The sequence below is a fragment of the Amblyomma maculatum genome, chromosome 1 (genome assembly GCF_055883805.1).
Source record: "Amblyomma maculatum isolate TAMU_Amacu chromosome 1, ASM5588380v1, whole genome shotgun sequence".
NCBI lineage: Eukaryota > Metazoa > Arthropoda > Arachnida > Ixodida > Ixodidae > Amblyomma > Amblyomma maculatum.
The window spans coordinates 113,769,927-113,789,750 of NC_139344.1; the positions used below are offsets into that span (position 1 = coordinate 113,769,927).

General features: G+C 48.3%; 1 protein-coding gene across 1 annotated transcript; it reads left to right on the forward strand.

Annotated features, from left to right (window-relative positions):
• The first annotated feature begins 18,376 nt into the window (after positions 1–18,376).
• LOC146203528 (uncharacterized) lies at positions 18,377–19,579 on the forward strand. Its single transcript, XM_084603083.1, has 2 exons — positions 18,377–18,747; positions 18,880–19,579. Exons 1-2 carry the CDS (start codon positions 18,377–18,379, stop codon positions 19,577–19,579), a joined length of 1,071 nt encoding a protein of 356 aa, XP_084459209.1.
• The last annotated feature ends 245 nt before the right edge of the window (positions 19,580–19,824 follow it).

Consider the following 19,824-nt stretch of genomic DNA (forward strand, 5'->3'; position numbering starts at 1 on the left):
TTGCCTACAAGAATCGCATAAATTTTATGACATTGTATTCCACAAGGATTAGCAAAGCAAAGCTCACCAAATAGGTGATGTAGTCATTATAATCCAGAAATTCATTTCATGTTGGTCTGAACGGAAGAAAGAAACAGCTCAAATGGGCAGGACATGCAGAAAGGCGAGACAGACAGACACATGAGCTGCTCGTGTGTCTGTCTCATCCGTTTGAGCTGTTTCTTCCTTCCGTTCAACATGGACCAACCAGCCTGACAAAGCCCTCTTCTTCAATTTGTATCTAGATAGCAATCTGCAGGGGTGAAGGTAGTATGAGCCTTTTTTTTTTGTTATAACGGTCTATTCACTCTGCATTCCACTGGATTATACCTATATAGGCTGTGCAGCAAAGAGCTTTAAAAAGTAATGGACCAGCTCCCATAGCCATCCTTGTTAGTTGCAAGCTTTAATGCACACTACATATTGTGGGGTTGTCCAAAAACCGACTTGCGAGATGTACTAATAGAAAACCTGTTGTCCTCTGTATCTTGCTTATTTAACAAGCAAGAGAAAGCATACTACAACATATACCACTATATGTACGCAGCAATAGACCTCGTCATTGGCTGTCCACAGCTCTTTGCTACCACTGATTGGACTACTATTAATTTCTATGGAAGTAGTCACTACCCATTTCTCTAAAACAAAAAACGTGAATCCATCATAAATAATCCGAGTAAGTTTCAAGACCATACTGTTAACTAGAAATTTTGAAGCTCTTGGCAATGTCCTTTTCATAAACCACTCAAGTGCACATCATGACAATCCTTGGTTGCACTGCATGACAAAATGTGCACAGAAATACATTACAGAGACATCAGGTAAAGCACAAAACAAATAAAGACCATAGCTGTACACTCATGTTTTTGGTCTTAAATGGCATCCACAAAAAGTGCAACTGCTTGGAAATGCAGACTGTTGTGACATATTCCTTGAGGTAGGAAAGTATGAGCAATCAATTGGTGTATGATATCACTTCAAGTCCTTGCTGGCAGAATACAGGTGTGAGTTTATACAGATACCTCTCCAAGTTTTCTGATCCTGTGTGCAGCATATGGGCCCTTGTTCTTGAAATCAAAAACAATGAGCAGACAGACATGCATGTACAACTGCCAAATGCTGTTCCATCCTATTACTGCAAGACGCATCATAGAAAAAAAATGCGCCTGTCTGTTATTTGCACGGAAGTTTGGCAACTGCCTTTATTCTCTGTGACATGCCATTAGAATTCATAGACAAATTTTCTTTTCAATAACCTCATGTCATGCTTGCAAATCCAAGTCTGAAATTAGCTGGGTGTTACATTACCGTAACATGCCTAGAAATGAGACAGCCGACAGACTGCCTGTGTCAGCTACTATCTGTAGTACCATGAACACCGAGAAAAAGTACCCCACATGCCTCAACGTATTTGCCCAGGCAAGGGCTGCTACTCATGTCACCTTAGCAATTTTACAGATCTCGTTATACACTGCAAATTAATATTTTAGGGCTATTGATACTTAATCGCTTTCTAAAAGCTTCACACCCAGCATATTTTACTGGCTTGAGTTAACAACTTTTCTTGTGCTTGGCGCTCTTTCGCTTCAGATCCGCTGCACCGTAAAAATCCACCGTCACAAGGAGTTGCCTGCTTCTAGTGGCTAATGGCAGCAGTTATGCCAAAGCCGCAAACACTGTCTCAGCTACCAGTTTCACCGTGTTATTGCAGCAATCTAAACTACATGTGGTTTATTTGTTATTTCAGGGTTATTTGTGCTCTATGCAGTGCATATTACATATGAAACAACAAGACATTATAATGTCAGGTGCAGTTTCGGTAAATGAATCAATGTGCACTGACCTGTACAGAATGGGTGCTGTTGTACTGAGAGACCAATTTATGCAACGCATTCAGTTGTATCCCTGGACCAGGAGGATTATTAAATGCTGCAACAGCAGGCTTAAGTACGCACACCAAATCAATATGATCCGATTTACTGTATCTTATCCTTTTAACATTTGCATGGATGCTGAGAATATTCATACTGGTTGTTCACACCATCACTTGTGGTACCATTTTGTGAATGAGCTGTTACAATAGTTTCACCAGTAAAATTGTTGTTTTTGCTATGGCCCTTAGAGCACTATATATAGATGCCGCCTCCTTTCAGTCACTTTTTTCTGCGCACTGTACATTGTCGTGCTCAGAATGACTTTCAAGGTGTTGTTTCAGCTTGATGCAGAAATGACGCAAACATTATGGTGATGGTTAATATATTTGCAAGTTGTAAGAAATTTATCTTATGGCCTTGCTCAGTGAAGCAATTTCTCAAGAAAGGCAGCTTAATAGTCGAAGTAAATGCACAGCGGTCAAACCAAAATGGTATTTTCATACCCTAAAATAAATCTATACAGCACTATACAGTGTAGCAGTGGTGGAATATATGTTTTCTGCAAATTTTACAGCCCCAGTAGGCAGGAGGAGAAAATGGTCTGGGCATATGTGTAGTGCACAAATATTCTGGAAGAAAGCGGCATTGTGCAGGGGTGCAAAGGGTAGGGAGCTCTTCTCAAGGGTACCTGGCAGAGGGATGTTGGGAGCTTGTTGGCATATTGGAAATGTAGTTGAAGTGGGCAATTTTAGAGACCGGGCCTGAAAAATATGAATTGCTAGTCTAGTTAGTCTTAATTAGGATTCCAGTGTCCTGCTGTGAAGCACATCTCCCCCATCCCCGCACATCCCGCATTTCTAGCAGGTGCTTCTACACCCTACACCCTACTAATGCTTCTCAAATGCATGTCCCCCCCCCCCCTTATTTAGACACCTACTCCTAATTTAAGTTCCTAGAAAACAGGGACGTAGAAGGCAGATATTGGTGAAAGGTGGAGTGATGCTTGGGACGCAGGCAGTTGCATTTGCACTAAACACTGCTAGCATGCAATACAGATTTGTGGCAGTGATTCCGCGGGTCGCACTTCGCTATGTGGCCGTTGGATAGCATTTAGCACGCAGTACGTTGACAGCATGCCGTCCTAATCGATATACTCTCCATCGGCGCATGGATGGCGTGAAATAGAGCGCTTCAGTTCAGTGCATGCTCTGTCCGTTTCACACATGACGTCCCGCACGCTCAGACGACGTGAATTTTGTTCCTACTCACGAAGCAGCTCGATAACAGCTGCATTTAACGTGAGGGCGAAGAGTCAAAATCACACACACGCACACACACGAAAGAAAGAAAGAAACGAAACTATGCCGTTGCACTTACGATCGAGCTTTAGGTTTCGTTTTTGGCATGTTTTTTTTTTCTTGACCTGGGCAGCTTAAACGACGCAGGTTGTATACGCTACACAGATTAATTAAAAGAGTGCGCTAACTTGACAAAACAGACAAACAGGATGAAAAAAATACAAGACACCAGACACAATTAAAGCGCAGACACTGCGCTTTGTGTCTCGTATCGTGTTTTTTTTTTTCATACCGTTTGTCTGTTTTGTTAAGTTAACTAGCGCGCTCCTTTAATAGCAGAACAAAACTAGCCCCATTTAAAGCATTGTTACACAGATACGCGTTATGGTTTGCAGCCGCTACAGATATGACGCAAATCGTTGCGCTCCCCCGCTCAACGCGATCGACGGTGCTCGAGCTCGGAGCTAAGGCACGACTAAACTCGGTGACACTTTTTCTTGGCAATGGAGCCAAAGCTACAGAGCCGAAACGCATCTTCTTCCTACGCAGCTGAATATAGTCCCTAGTTGCATGAGCAGTTTCTGCAAAAACAAATTGAAATCATAGCGCTAGTTATTTACAGTATATTTCTTATAACAGAACCGATTTCCCGAAATGAAGCTGTTATGCCTAAAACATTTGTCTTGGTTCCACCGGGTTTTCTCGTGTGATGTCTGTCGCGGGTTTTCGAGACGCCCCGACTTTGCAAACAAGATGGCGACTGTCGCCTGTACGGGTCGTTCCGGTTCTGGTTCGTCCACTCCGCAACAGTTGGAAGCGTTTTCACCGAACAAAATTCGAGTCAAGTTCAAGAGACGCTGGCTGTCAAAGCTAACGAAAGAAATGATCTGCAACGTCTATGCAGGCCGAAAGCCGCGCGGTCGGACTACATGGCGGAGCGACACATTTAAAGACGCCCCGCCTCCCTACCTTTGCGCCCATTGCCAAGAAAAGGTGTCCCCGAGTATAGTGCGTTTAGGACAGTCTGAACATGCAGCACAGGGATGGTGCCAAGTCTTGCATACTCACGGAGATTCATACTGCCGCGAAACCTTCAGAACAGTATTTGTTGTTTTTTAACAGCCGCCGGCATACAGGCTTATCACTCTGATTCTGGACCGCGTATCAGTTCCGTAATCTTTGTTTGTTAATGCTCGATGCCGCGAGTCACACCTTTATCAGTTTTGTTGTAGCACAAGATGCACCGAGATCTGTCTCGAAGGTTCCGGCCACTCGGGTGTCTTTCCACAATGTTCCAGCCCGTGCTGGTAGCTGCTTGCGACGTTATCTAGATTGTTCTGTGCAGCCTTTAAATTGAGCGTTGCCGAGTGTGACGGGTATTCTTTGTTCGACGATCGACGACGAGCACGTTTGTTTCTATCGCCGCCGCCGAGTTGCTTAGTTCTTTTTGCGGGCGCAAGTCAGCCCAAATAAAGAGTTTCTTTAGTGCAATCATCGACCCCATCATTTGTGTCATCGACCTCGTCACCACTACGTGACATCTGGTGGAGGTGCTGTCTTTGATCCTTCAAGCGAAGACCCAAGCCGTGTTCCTGTCGCCCTGGAAGACCAGCCTACAGGTCACCGAGCCAGCCGCCGACTTCAAGGCCTACAACCCGAACACGGTCTCCTGCTTGACCCCATTCGATCTCGGAAGGCATCGACGCTGACAATGGCCCAGCCTACAGCACCGGTTATTTTCGTACAACCCCAGGAGCCCCCCTGCTCCCATGGACTACCGGATGAAGATGCGGGAGATTGGATGAACCTTTCTGACCGTGTGGCAGATTTCAACGGCTGGAATGACGCCGCGAAACTTAGGCAAGTCTACTTTGTTCTTCAAGGACATGCCCGAGTTTGGTTCGAAAATCATGAGGCAACTATGAAGGATTGGGAGACTTTCAAGGAAGCGTTTCTGACTGCCTTTTCAAGCATCGTCCGAAAGGAAAAAGCCCAGGCCCTTCTTCAGTCAAGACTGCAACTTCCTAACGAGTCTGTCCTGGCGTACGTTGAGGAGATGAAGCGCCTCTTTCGCCGCGCCGACCCTAACATGACTGAAGGTGAGAGAGTCAAACTTTTAATGCGAGGCGTCCAAGAATCGCTTTTTGGAAATCTTTTCCGAAACCCGCCAAAAACAGTGGCGGAATTTGAAACGGAAGCGTCTGCCATCGAGAAGACGTTGTACACCCGGATGCGCTACTACGAGCGGCCACTTCAGCCAGACTACTCAAGCCACTACCCCAGCGCATCTGCAAGTGGAGAGAACCTTCGTGACCTCATCCGGGAGATCGTGCGAGAGGAGCTCCGCCGAATGCAGCCATCATCGCAACAACCCCAGGTGGCGACGCTCGCGGACGTCGTCCGTGAAGAAGTCCAGCAGGCGCTGGGCGTTCCTGAAGCGACGGCTGCGACTGATCCAGCACATGAGGCAACAGCGATGAACTACGCTGGTGCATTACGTCGCCCTCCGCCCCGACGTGATGACTTTCCGAGCCCTCGCCGCTACCGGCCTGTTCCTGAAAACCGCCCCTTGGCTCCCGCCCGCCAAGCCTACCAACGACCAACAAACCCCAGGAAGTGCGACGCATGGAGAACAGCAAACAACCGGCCATTATGCTTCCACTGCGGTGAGGCCGGCCACATTCTGCGGCACTGCCCGTACCGACGAATCGGTCTCCGCGGATTTGCAGTCGACGCTCCACGACCACGCCCAGGTGAACGACCGCAAGAAATCGACAACTATCTGCGTAGCGGTGAGATTGCGCCACCAAGCCGTCGATTCAGGTCTCCATCGCCGTACAGGGCCCGCTTTACGTCGCCAGGACGTAACTATGATGGTAGTGTGCGCGGAAGGTCCCCAAGCCCCCGTAGGGGAAACTAAAGGCAGCAACCTTTGGAGGTGAGGTTGCTAAACGGCGAAAAGACGAAGATCCTCCGCCGCCGACGACCACTCACGACGACGTAACCACTTCATCGCCGCTCCACACGATGACATCGATGGCAACACGACCAGAGTGCAAGCAGACACCGCCGCCCAGCGAAGTAACAACGGTATGCCCCGGCCATGACCTGAAGAAACGACGGAGCCGAGATCGGACACCAAGGCCCACGTGCAATGCGAGGACGCGAACAAGTGACCTTGAAGTTGATATCGACGGTCGCAGAGTCACTGCCCTAGTAGACACCGGAGCTGACTATTCAGTCATTAGTGGACCGTTAGCCTCTCAGCTCAGAAAGGTTACCACCGCTTGGGACGGCCCGCTGATTCGCACCGCAGGTGGCAACCTGATTACTCCATCGGGACGATGCACTGCAAGAATAACCGTAAATGGGCGTACTTACCCCACCAGCTTTGTGGTCTTGCAGCAGTGCTCCCGCGACGTGATTTTAGGCATGGACTTCCTAAATGAACATAGGGCTATCATCGACCTGCGATCCAAGCTCTCTGCAGACAAAGCCATTTCTGCTACGACGACGTCGATGCAACACATCCCTCTAAACGTCCTCGACGAAGAATTGAACGTCCCGCCCCGATCAAGTATCGCAGTCTGCGTAGGTAGCGCCAACATCGAAACCGCTGAAGGCATCGTCGAAGGAAATCTCCAATTGCTCTTAGAACGAGGTGTCGGCATCGCAAGAGGCATCACGAAATTCCGGAAAGGTCAAGCTCAGGTTCTGGTAACAAACTTCACCGAAGAATACTGGCATCTCAACAAGGGCACGACGATCGCCTTTCTCGACGAATTAGCGGACCTCAAAGATGTATTCTCCCTCCACGACCAAACGCTGGAAGACGCACCGGACCTATTCCGTCAGCCCACATTTGACATCAACCCGGCATTGACCCACAACAGGAAAGACCAGATTATCAGTCTGCTTCGAAGCTACGGGGAGTGCTTCTCATCGTTATCGAAGGTACGGCAAACACCACTGGCCAAGCATCGCATAATAACGGACGAACACGCCCGACCTCTGCGCCAAAGCCCTTATCGTGTATCGCCGCGAGAACGCCAGGCGATTCGCGATCAAGTTGAGGAAATGCTGCGTGATGACGTAATCCAGCCATCGAACAGCCCCTGGGCGGCACCAGTCGTTTTGGTCAAGAAGAAAGACAGCACACTTCGCTTCTGCGTTGATTACCGCCGCTTGAATAGCATAACGAAGAAGGATGTCTACCCGCTTCCCCGCATCGACGACGTACACTCTCGACCGGCTCTGCAATGCAAGGTACTTCTCATCGATGGACCTGAAGAGCGGATATTGGCAAATTGAGGTCGACGAAAGAGATCGCGAGAAGACCGCATTCATCACACCGGACGGCCTTTATGAATTTAAGGTGATGCCATTTGGCCTCTGCTCCGCACCAGCCACGTTTCAACGAGTAATGGACACAGTCCTGGCAGGCTTGAAGTGGCGAATTTGTTTGGTATATTTGGACGACGTTGTTGTCTTCTCGTCAAACTTTGAAGACCACCTAAAACGACTACAGACAGTGCTGGAAGCCATCAAGTCATCAGGGCTAACGCTAAAAGCAGAGAAGTGTCATTTCGCCTACGAAGAACTCCGATTCCTAGGTCACATCGTTAGCAAGGACGGTATTCGCCCAGACCCGGAGAAAACAGCTGCAATCGCACAATTCCCACCGCCTGCCGACAAGAAAGCTGTGCGCCGATTCCTTGGGCTGTGCGCTTATTATCGACGATTTGTCAGAAACTTTTCGCGGATCGCCGAACCGTTGACGCAGCTTACAAAGGCTGACGTACCTTTTAAATGGGAAGCGCCTCAAGGAGAAGCCTTCGACGAACTTAAGCGCCGCCTGCAATGCCCTCCTGTACTTGGCCACTTTGATGAAAACGCCGAGACCGAAATTCACACCGACGAGAGCAGTGTGGGCCTAGGAGCCGTTCTCGTCCAGAAGAGTGCCGGGCAGGAAAAAGTAATCGCCTACGCTAGCAGGTCCCTCACAAAAGCCGAAGTCAATTACTCGACGACCGAGAAGGAGTGCCTTGCGATCATCTGGGCTACTTGTAAGTTTCGTCCATACCTATACGGCCGACCATTCAAGGTTGTTAGCGACCATCATGCGCTCTGCTGGCTGGCTAATTTGAAAGATCCCTCCGGCCGCCTTGCCAGATGGAGCCTACGACTTCAAGAATTTGACATGACTGTAGTCTATAAGTCGGGCCGGAAGCATTCCGACGCAGACTGCTTATCCCGCGCTCCCGTCGATTCTACCCCGAAGGACGATAACGATGACGCCTTTTTGGGACCGGTAAGTGCCAGCAGTTTCGCAGAACAACAGCGATCAGACCCTGAGCTGAAAGCGCTAGCCGATTACTTGGAAGGAAAGACCGCTTCCCCTCCTGGTGTGTTCAGGCGACATTTATCATCCTTCACGTTAAACAAGGGCCTCCTCGTGAAGAACTTCGCACCCAACAAGACCGCGCAGCTTCTCGTAGTGCTTAAAACCCTTCGGCAAGAAATTCTGCAGGCGTTGCACGATGAGCCCACAGCAGGCCACCTCGGATTTGCGCGCACGTTGCGTCGAATCCAGAAGTATTACTGGCCGCGACTGCCTGCCGAAGTTGCCCACTACGTGAAGACGTGTCGTGAGTGCCAACGACGCAAGACGCCGCCGATCAAACCAGCAGGACTACTAAACCCGATTCCGCCCCCAATCCTGCCCTTTCAACAAATTGGGATGGATCTCCTCGGCCCCTTTCCATCTTCGTCTATGGGTAACAAGTGGATCATCGTGGCCACTGACTACCTTACCCGTTACGCCGAAGCAAGAGCACTACCAAATGGTACCGCGGCAGAAGTCGCCAAATTTTTTGTCGAACAAATTCTCTTGCGACACGGCGCCCCAGAAGTGCTCATCACGGACAGGGGAACGGCGTTTACGGCAGAGTTGACGCAAGCCATCCTGGATAACAGTCACACAAGCCATCGACGAACAACTGCGTACCATCCCCAGACCAATGGCCTTACGGAGCGCCTGAACAAAACGATCGCTGGCATGATCGCTATGTACGTCGACGCTGAACACAAGACCTGGGACGCCATCTTGCCGTACGTGATCTTCGCGTATAACACGGCAGTCCAGGAGACGACCAGAGCGACTCCGTTCAAGCTTGTGTACGGTAGGGAGCCCACGACGACGCTCGACGCAATGCTACCGCACGCAACCAACGAGGACAACCTTGACGTCGCCGTCTACCTACAGCGTGCAGAGGAAGCGCGACGACTCGCACGGCTGCGTATAAAGACCAACAGCGCACTGACAGCCGACGATACAACTTACGACGACACCACGCAGAGTACAATCCAGGAGACCAAGTGTGGGTTTGGACACCTGTTCGCCGTCGCGGATTAAGTGAAAAGTTGTTGCGTCGATACTTTGGGCCGTACAAAATCATTCGCCGCGTCGGCCTACTGGACTATGAAGTCATTCCCGACGGAATGTCAGCATCACAACGGCGACGCGCACGCCCAGAAATTGTACATGTTGTACGACTGAAGCCATATTACGCGGGTTGAAGAATGTGTGCTGTTTAAAATTTGCAGTGCTTATGTTTAAGTTGCTTTGTTTTGAAACATCGAGGCGATGTTTTTTTTTTTTTTTTTTTAAGGGGGGAGTAATGCCGCGAAACCTTCAGAACAGTATTTGTTGTTTTTTAACAGCCGCCGGCATACAGGCTTATCACTCTGATTCTGGACCGCGTATTAGTTCCGTAATCTTTGTTTGTTAATGCTCGATGCCGCGAGTCACACCTTTATCAGTTTTGTTGTAGCACAAGATGCACCGAGATCTGTCTCGAAGGTTCCGGCCACTCGGGTGTCTTTCCACAATGTTCCAGCCCGTGCTGGTAGCTGCTTGCGACGTTATCTAGATTGTTCTGTGCAGCCTTTAAATTGAGCGTTGTCGAGTGTGACGGGTATTATTTGTTCGACGATCGACGACGAGCACGTTTGTTTCTATCGCCGCCGCCGAGTTGCTTAGTTCTTTTGCGGGCGCAAGTCAGCCCTAATAAAGAGTTTCTTTAGTGCAATCATCGACCCCTTCATTTGTGTCATCGACCTCGTCACCACTACATGACAATACATATATATGGTGGTACATTGCGCTTGTAGAAAAAAAAAAGCCAACACAGATATTAGAGGTGCAGTAAGAATAATAATAAAAATTAGAGGGTCTCTTAGATGTCTCTCAAGAGGAGAATATGGCGAAAGCCTACCCTTTCTATCCTATAATTTGCCTCCAATCGTTAGCCTCTTGTCAGCATTCGTTGCAGGGCTTCTTTTAATTTAATTGGTTTACAGGAAAGGGAAGGCGCAGTATCTATCACACTTTCTCCGGCAAGTGTGAGTTAGGACCGTGGTTAGGATGGTACACATCCTGTCGCATGGCGTTCCTTAGCGCGCGTTCAAGTGTGGCGTTGTAGATGGCAGGGACGCATCTCGCCTCGGACAATCAGAACGCTGCAAAAGCGGGACACACTTTGTGCGTGTGTACAACATGGCTGCATATAGTGCACACAATATAAGTTCGGGTGTGCTGGCAGAAATAAGTCTCCCCCCCCCCTCCTTCCTGCTGAACAGACGGGAAGAAGAAAGCATGCAGAGCTTTCATGCTGTGGGAACACACACAGGCTCACATGAGTGAATTCGCTTACGGTTACGCGCACTGCCTTGCGGCCGATGAAACCAGCGCTGTTATTCGATCGGCGGAAACGGCGCAGTGTATGCGAGAAAATAAGTGACCTCACGTATTACATGCGTCCCTTGTCGATATATAGTCCGTTACTTGTGCTCCCGTCGTTCTGAGCTACGCAACAATTGTACTTAGGTTTCTCCACCATCTATTTTTTGCACTAAACCGGGGGAGCTAGAGTGGGAACATTCCCAAATTATATGTGGTCGAGGATCCTATAGCTCATCTCATCACAGCGGCACTGGCCTCGGGGAACGTTGTGGTTCGCCATAACAGCTATAAGGGCACGTATATGTAGGCTTGCAATCGTGTTCACGCGATTGCCTGTCTGTGGTCGAGCGCCCTAACCATTGAATGCATGCGATATATATCGGGCGCTAGACTACTGTGCATCAAGGATGCGGGATCGAATTCTGGCCGCGGCGGTCGCTTTTCAATGGAGACGAAATGAAAGCGCCCTAATGTGCCCTGTTGTGCTGCTGCTCAATTGCCAGTGCACGTTAAAGAACCCCAGGTAGTCGAAATTTCCGGAGACCTCCTTTACGGCGCGCTATCTTTCTAATCAATTCGCGTGGTGTATACATCTGAGAAGCAGTGCATTTATTCTGACGGTGCTACGATCAAAAATACGTCTTCGTAATAAACGAATGTTCGTTGTAACTGCGCAGCAAGTGGGCTCGACTAGATATTTATAAACTCTCTCGCCAAGGGTACCCCATAGCTATAACGCGCGCATAGCTAATGAGCAAATTTTTCTCATTAAGTTTTTGGTACTATAGTTATGTACGTTACAGTTGGCAGAATTATAAACACGTTTAGGTGAAATATTTTGTTGCTTATAGAACATCGTTATCACACAAATTGCAAACGCCCACCTAAGCTTACGCAGCAAAAACGCGTCCTCGGCTGTAACCAGTAGATTGCAGTTCACAGCCACAGGCCAACAGATTCCTACCAAAAAAAAAATTTTTTGCTTCCGACAACGCCAGAAACCGGCAGCCACAGCACAGAACCAGCTGGTGCTCCCTATAGCTACCGAAACCAGAAGGCTTCCTTCCAATTATTGAGACAATTCAACCAGCAGCAAACAAATTCCTGATGGAAACCAACAGATAAATTTTCATAACGAAATGTTCGCATTGGCGTCCAAAGCAGCACTCCGTGACGCTTGCGTTCGGTGGCTGTCAGCGCTGTTGTGCCGGTGGGGTTATCACACAGTAGCCCACCGTCAACAGGGTTGTGCCAAGGAGTTGGTTGTGCAGCGCTCGTCACCCGTTTCGTGAACGAGGGCTCTCAGCTACCTGGGCGGTAGCGATGAATCCGAGTCGGCGTTGGTGAGATGAAGAAAAGGCTTTATACACTATTTACAGGCATTTAAACAACGAGATCGGCTCCGGGGCCGAAAGCTAACATAGCCATACGCGACTGTTCTCGCGCAGCGACGGCCGGGGAGATTCCGCCGCGTCGGCTCTCTCGGGGGCCGACTGCTCTCGGTGGACGCTAGTGACGAACTCACTCTCGGAGTCTCGAACGGAAGCACTTGAGACTCCGTCGCCGAGAGCCGTTGACGCTCAAAATGGTCCAATCCGACGGCAGCACTTTCGCAGGGCCAATGGGAGAGCTTGCTGCGCTCTCGCTTCAAATATGCCGCGGGGCGAGAAGGGGTTCACCGTCAGAGGGCCACGGCGCCGTGCTGTCTGGACGCTCAGCTCATGTTGAAACACGTCGCTTCTTTCCCTTTGGCACGGCTCGCCTCCAGTGCACTGATGCTTTGCAAAGAAGTATCCCGATTTTGTGAAGAAGGCGTTCGCCGAAGAAGTTTGGCGTCCGGCTGAATTTCTGGGCGGCTTTGGCCAGGCACAACAGCGCACATATGCCTCACACCGATTCTGTCTAAGACAATTAAGCTCATTTAAGAGGGATGTGAACTTGGTTGCGGCTTTCGGTGCAGTTCCATAACCAATGTAACGCGATCGAGCGACCGAACGAGCAGAAACGGAACTATATATGCCTTACACGCATGTTTCGCTTGTGGTGACAATTTTTGGATCTTTAATTTGCAGTATAGATTGTTAAATTCTAACCGATGATAACTAGTGTTGGATTAAACTTGCCGCGGATAAAAGAATGCACAATTATAAGCGCTTGCGTGTCCACGACTTTGCCTGATCCGCGCGCGTTAAAATGCACGAACGTGTAATATGGGAACTTGTAGCTTATCAAAGCAAAGTGGTAGGGCCGCAGCGTTCCCCTCATTCATAAAAAAATAAAAAAATAACGCGATGCTGTGCGCGTAATTACGTTCAAGAAGAAAGGGCATGTGGACTCAGATTAAAGTGTGTCGTACGTGAACTCAAGGGCTCAAAGCTTTTGTGCAGACCGTGGTAACACCGTGGCGGCGGGTCTTCTTTCTGCCCGCGCACCCGAACTTATTGTGTGCACTATAATATGTAGCCATGCAGTACACACGCCCGCCTGTAGTGACGAGCTCTGCAGACTGCTAAGACAATCACGTACGGACCAGATACTGACTACTTAAATTTATTATGATTTTTACTACACCTCTAATATCTGTCCTGTCTCTCTACCACTCGATCTCCTGTTTTGTTTCAGCTCTCCGCCAACACCACTCCAACACTATGCGACTACGCCAATGCCACGGCGCATATGCGCAACCCCCGACCCAAAAGTGCAGCACTGGCAGCCGGTCGCCGAGTGTGATCTGTAGGGAGGTAGGGGTGCAGGCATAGGTGTGGGCATGGAGGAAGTGGGGTGTGGTAGAGTGTGGGCGTGTGGGGCGCCTCCTATGGGCCACGGCCGGTCTCGGGGGAGAGCGCGCTCTCTTTCTTACGGCCTTCTCAATCGCCGCGGGAGCAATGGGAACTTTTCTCCTTCGGTTACGGTCTCCGCCGCCGCAAGGGGCGCGACCTGCTCACTGTTCGCTCCGCATATGCTTCGGCGGCGGCAGGTGGCTTTTGTCTGGTTTCGCGCTGTCGCTCGCTTGTTTCGTGGTGAGTGCAGCCCCGAAATGAAAGAACACGGAAGGTAGATACTGCAGCACCATGTCGTCAGCGTACTACAGACGTGAACCGAGTCTTTATATACCTAAAAGCACTGTCGCTCAGCAAACGTTCGACAAGCGTATGACATGCATTGCGGCATGGTAGCTACTTTTGTCCATTTTAATCCGAATTTTTCCCAAGCCTGCACAAGAATAGCAAAAAAAAACTGAATGAGCAGTGATCACATCGAAGCTTCTTCAAGGCTAACATTACAGCAACTCGTCTGCAGCAGCAAAACCGTCTTTCAATGCTAGATGCGAAACCATCCATACATAGCACCGAAGATGAAAATAATTTCATAAAATTTAATAGTTGCATTGCTTGCATAATATAAAGTATTAGTATAAAAGTAAAAGTAAAGACTGTATGGTTGAGTTTTCAATGTTATTATAATTTATATATTAGCAAATGTGTTGTATTTAAACATTATTTATTTGGAAATAAATGCTGTTTTATTGAAATTTTACATGATATTATGCTTATTATGAAGACAATAAAGAAATGGTTTGATATTCATGACACCATTTTTGCTTGAAGCGGTAAAAAGAGGCTGATATAAATGACACAGCTGGTGATACTCGATTGCAGTGACAGACAACGAGTTCACTTGCTATATCGAAAGCATCCAGGAAACTTCTAAAGCGTTAAAGAAGGAAACTTTCACTGAAGAAACATTTTAAGAAATGCTGTTCATCACGAGTCTACTGTACAAGTGGTAGAATACCTCCTGGGGAAAGGTGTCGGCTCCATCCTCACCAGGAAACTCAATAAAGGCCCCATTGAGCCTGGGAAAGTAAGGCTAATGTGCTGAGAGAACTACATGCTAGATGCGAGGGCCGTAACAGCGGCACTTGACCACGTTGTCAAGACGGACGTTTCATCTTAGAGCAAAATCAAGGCAGTTTTCGTCGATGCCGAAATCATTTCTGCTCGGCCACGATCAGTAACCGAGGAAATGAAGGAATTGTGGTGGCATCTCCTGTCATCCCATTACTGTCTCATTTTCCGGTTTAGCTTACGTCGATGGATACATTCATCACATCACCCCAGACAACACACATACGTCCCAGGGGCATCCCAGGGATTCCGATTATGGGAGAGTCGGATGTCCTAGGGAAGTCCGGAAAGTCCCACAAAAATCCTGAAAACATCCCAAATGAATAAGAAGTGACTTCCTCAGGACGTCCCAAACAATACCGAGGTGGGACATGTTCGGGGTACTTTAGGAGCTTATTGGGACATTGTTTAGGAGATTTTCCTCTGCTTGTTATTCTAGGCCCTGTCTTGCAGAGGCCTCGTAAGAAGCATGCAATTATATGAATCTGAGCTCATGTTGGTGTTATGAGCAGACTCAAGTTGCCATCTTTAATTTGTATTGGGATAGTTAGGGCAGGAATGATTTGGAAAGAATTGGAGGCAGAGTTGAATTTCAACGGGAAAGACCACTATGCTCGAGGTGACCATTCCCAAATTTGTTATAATTATTTGGTGTTGAATGAACGATTCAAAACATATACAATAATATTGGCTAAAAACATTTCACTTACTCGATGAACGCCCACGTGCAGAGTAATATTCGGGGGCGGTGTACACTGCATGCTCCAACCTGTACTATACAGGTTTCCTGCATTTGCCTATATACTGGGTGTTGTATAACTGTGCATGATAAACACACAGCGGAAACTTTGCGGTCCTTGAGAAATTACACACACAGAACTTACGCGCATACTTCGCAAATAACAGAGGAGTCAATTTTGAGATTACCACATTTTTCAAGTACTTCTATATATACTGCACAACAAGGGTGTCCTGATATGTGCAAGCAATACACTGCATAGTCGCAAAGCTATATAAAATTATCTCTTGGATAGTTATATATTTTGTTAGCAATACAGTTAACCAATGTCCCATGCCACATTCTGTTAATTGAGCCACTTCATTTCTTTGTCGACAATAAAAATAAAGCTATTAGTTAGAGCTGGTTTGTGTTCTTCGGAGAAGTTGGGCGCCACGAAGTTGTACCCGTGATAGTTGGGCGCCACGTCTTGTTGCAATTGACATATGCCCTTTTTGCGAACACGATTCATATTTAACATTACCTCTCATATCATGGTAGGCTGCATGTAATGCAGCATATTCCGTCACCGCCTTTTATATATTTTCCAAAGGAACCAATCCCCATGCATCAGCTAATGTAGTTATAAGCTTACATTCGCTGTTCATATGCTCTGAAAAACCACAATGTACAATCAGTGACAACCACCCAACATAGACTCTTGGAAAAGCGCAACTGAAATTTAGTTAGCAACTGTTGAGCATTGTAGCAGGGACGGCGCCAATTTCTAGTTATAGTGATGTTGCCTTTTGTTTTTGACATTTCAAGCGAATTTGTGTGGTTCTTGTTCACTCGCTTTCGTGCGACAGGGTGCATGATCCCGTACAACTGCCCTGGAATGTATTAGCATGGTCGTATAAAAGGACAAGTAAATGGGACGTCCCACGGAGATCCTTCTTCAAAGGTTCAAACATAGCCCAGAAGGGAGTTCGCAGGGACGTCCTAAGGATTACCCTGTTAGGATGTGGGAGGTAGGGGTTTAAACGGGACGTCCCTGGGAGTTGGTGTGTTGTCTGGGACATCACATTTATTTTCATTGTTAGATACATGTACATGGTTATCAGTATTACAGAAGGATGTCCCGAAGTAAAAACTGTCCGGGGAACCTCCTATGACAAAATTGCACATTGATAAGTTAATCAGTGACCTCGGTGTGTGACGCAGCGCTATATTTAAACTAGCGAAAGAAGCAGCTCCATGTACATTCTTCTACGAGGGCAAGAATTCTAGTGGACTGCATTATCCGAAACCAGAGGTTATTGCCCTATTGGATAAGGTTTTCTTACAAAAAAAAAAACTCGTGCATCTACCACAAACAAATGCTCTCGAAGTACTTCAAATCCTGATTCAAGCAGCAAATTCGCCATTGCTGAGTTGCCCTGAAGGAATTAACAACAGCCTATAAGGTCCGCTTCTTTGATATCTGAAAAATTTATCACGATCCTTTTTTTCAATTATGTCAAGAAAGTGACAGACAGGAATTATAGGCCAGCTCCCTATATAAACAAACCGACCAGGAAGATATTGAGACTGAATTTTCTAGCCGCAGGTCACATTTTGATGAATATGTAGTACAATGTATAACTTTGAAGGACAATTTTTTTATTGTTTACCGCTCTTTTCAAATGGGCATGAACAGTTATGCCCATTTCGTTGATTAAAAGTTGTTGTTTATCAATGTATTGAACCGACTACGTCTGTTATACACGTACGTGCGTCAGTCGCAAGACTACATATAAATATTCTGTCTTTCAACCGACTGATTTGTTTTGAATGAAGCTAGAACAGCTCACTCCACTATACAGCTGCAATTTTAACTACATGCATAAATTACATTCCTTACTCTGAATCTGAGACGCGCCATGAATTTTCGCCGGTGCCTCCTTCGCTCTAAACGAAAACAAGCGGTTTACAGAATCTCCCGCCAACAGTTCATGCACTCACGTCAGGTCGCACTGCACCTGCTTACAGCTTTCGAAGGAACACTGCATCGGCTGATGAATTTATTTCTGTACAAAATTTAGAGGCAAAAAATGTTGAAGTGTACCGCGGCTTCATTCGACCGTGCTCGGCCGTACTGACGAAGGCGCTCACGCGCGTGAACTGTGTTGACTCTATTTTATTACTCGTACTCGATAAATCTTAGACGCTGATTACGGCATCTTTGTATCAACCATAAGGAGTGAAATGTCAGGACCTGCCGGTTGCAACTGACGCGGGCGGAGCGAAGAGCGAGCGCGCGTTTCCCTTGCGCGTGAAAGGCGGTAGCAGAGGCGCAGCAGTGGGGCGGTGACGACTAAGGCTCCTGTGACGACCCCACCAAGGCGCGGCGGGCGGTGGAAACAGACCCCATTGGTAAAGTGAGCTAGAATGGGGTAGTGGGCTCACGGGGGCTCCTTCCCCGTGGCCTCCGCTAGTGTTCCTGTATATACAGGAACACTAGCCTCCGCGATCGGCTACGTCGCAGCGGAGCCGATCGCGGAGGCCACGCCTTCCCTGACGCAGTGTATGTTATATGCACTAGGTGGCGCCACCGGAGACTTCAATGTCCAATTTTGCCAGCGACGTCGTCCGAAGCTAAGTGCGCTTTTATATTTATTGTTTAGCCTTGAAAGCGTATTCTCCTGCATGCGTTAAAGCACTAATTTCAATCCTAGGACCAGGGAAAGCGGAGGTAACCGATTTTCCCTAGGTAGGTGGGCGGGCTGCCTATGGGTCGTAAAGTTAAGAAAGACATGGGGGGCGAGGAGCTGGTGCAATGTGACGAGTGCAGGCGCTGGTGCTACATGGATGAAACTGGTTTTGAAAGCTTAGATGACGCGGGGGAGACTAGTTTCTCGTGCAAGTTGTGCGTTAGGTTTAAGGAGACCATTCTGAGGCTGGAGGGTGAATGGGCCGTAAAGATTCAGGAGCTCGGGAGGGACAAGGTTGAGAGGGAGAAAAGGATGGCGCTGGAGGCACAGGCAGTAGAGCTGGTTAGGATGGAAGGGGCAAAGACCGACCAGCTAGAGGAGATAGGGTCTCAGCTCAGGGAAGAACAAAAAAAGCGAGCCGAGCTGGAAGGTCAGGTGAAGGCGCTTATGGCGCGTGCAGCTGAAGACTCCGGGTCGGAACAAAGTCAGGGGGTGGATGAGACCAGCGTGAAGTCCCCTCAGGATGAAGGAGATGGAAAGGAGGCGGGCAGAGAAAATCACCCGGTGGCGGTGGAGTCGCAAGAGGCGGCTACATGATGCTACAGCGAAGTAGCAAAACAGTTCGCGGGAGGGCTATCGACAACCCCGGAATCGCGCGAGAAAGGGGAAACGCCGCTACGACAAGAGAACCAACGAGAGCGAACCGGGCGGCAGTTGGCGCAAGCTGGAGATGAAAGGCTAGATCGTAGGAGAGTTCTGGTGGTGGGGGACTCAAATGTAGCAAGGTTTGAGGAGGCTGTCCTAGCAACAGTGAAGGGTGACAGGCGTTTGAAGGTGGAGGCCCAATCGGGGAAAGGTATGGTTGAAGCGATGACCAAAGCCCAGGAGGTGGTAGGGAACAACAAGGATGTAGAAACCCTGGTCATCATTCATGCAGGACTCAATGATGTCTTGAAGGGGACGAGCCGGAATCTCGGGAGGCAGTTAGAAGTAGGTATAAATAACATAAAGGAGGCCTCTGAGAAAGTACACGTGACTGTATGCACAATCCCGGAAGTAGAAGGGCAGTCCAGCAGAACAGAGGGGAGAGTAGTCGAGGCCAACCGGGTCATTAGGAGCCTAAGCCGACGACTTGGGTACACCACAATGGAGGTTAACAGGGATGTGTACGAGGTCGGCCTCCACCCATTTGCACGAGAAGGCATCCACTACAGCCGGGCCACCGGTAGGAGGGTAGGAGGCAGGATAGGCCACCAGGCAGCAGCTTTTTTAGGAGGGCCCAGGGCCCTGAAGCCACCAGTATAAACAAAGGCGACCAAGAGGACGAACATAGACTAGGGAAACATAGAAGCCATAGAAGAAGCAACAGGCATAAGCGCAAGAGCCATATTAATTCAGACATAGGGTATATTAACATGCAAGGAGGCAGGAATAGGCTAAAATAGGAGGAAATAGAAGTGCAGCTTTGGCAGGAGAAGTTAATGGTTTATGGATTTGTGGAGACGCATCTTCGGGACATGGAGCAACCACCCTGTAACCCTGATTATGCA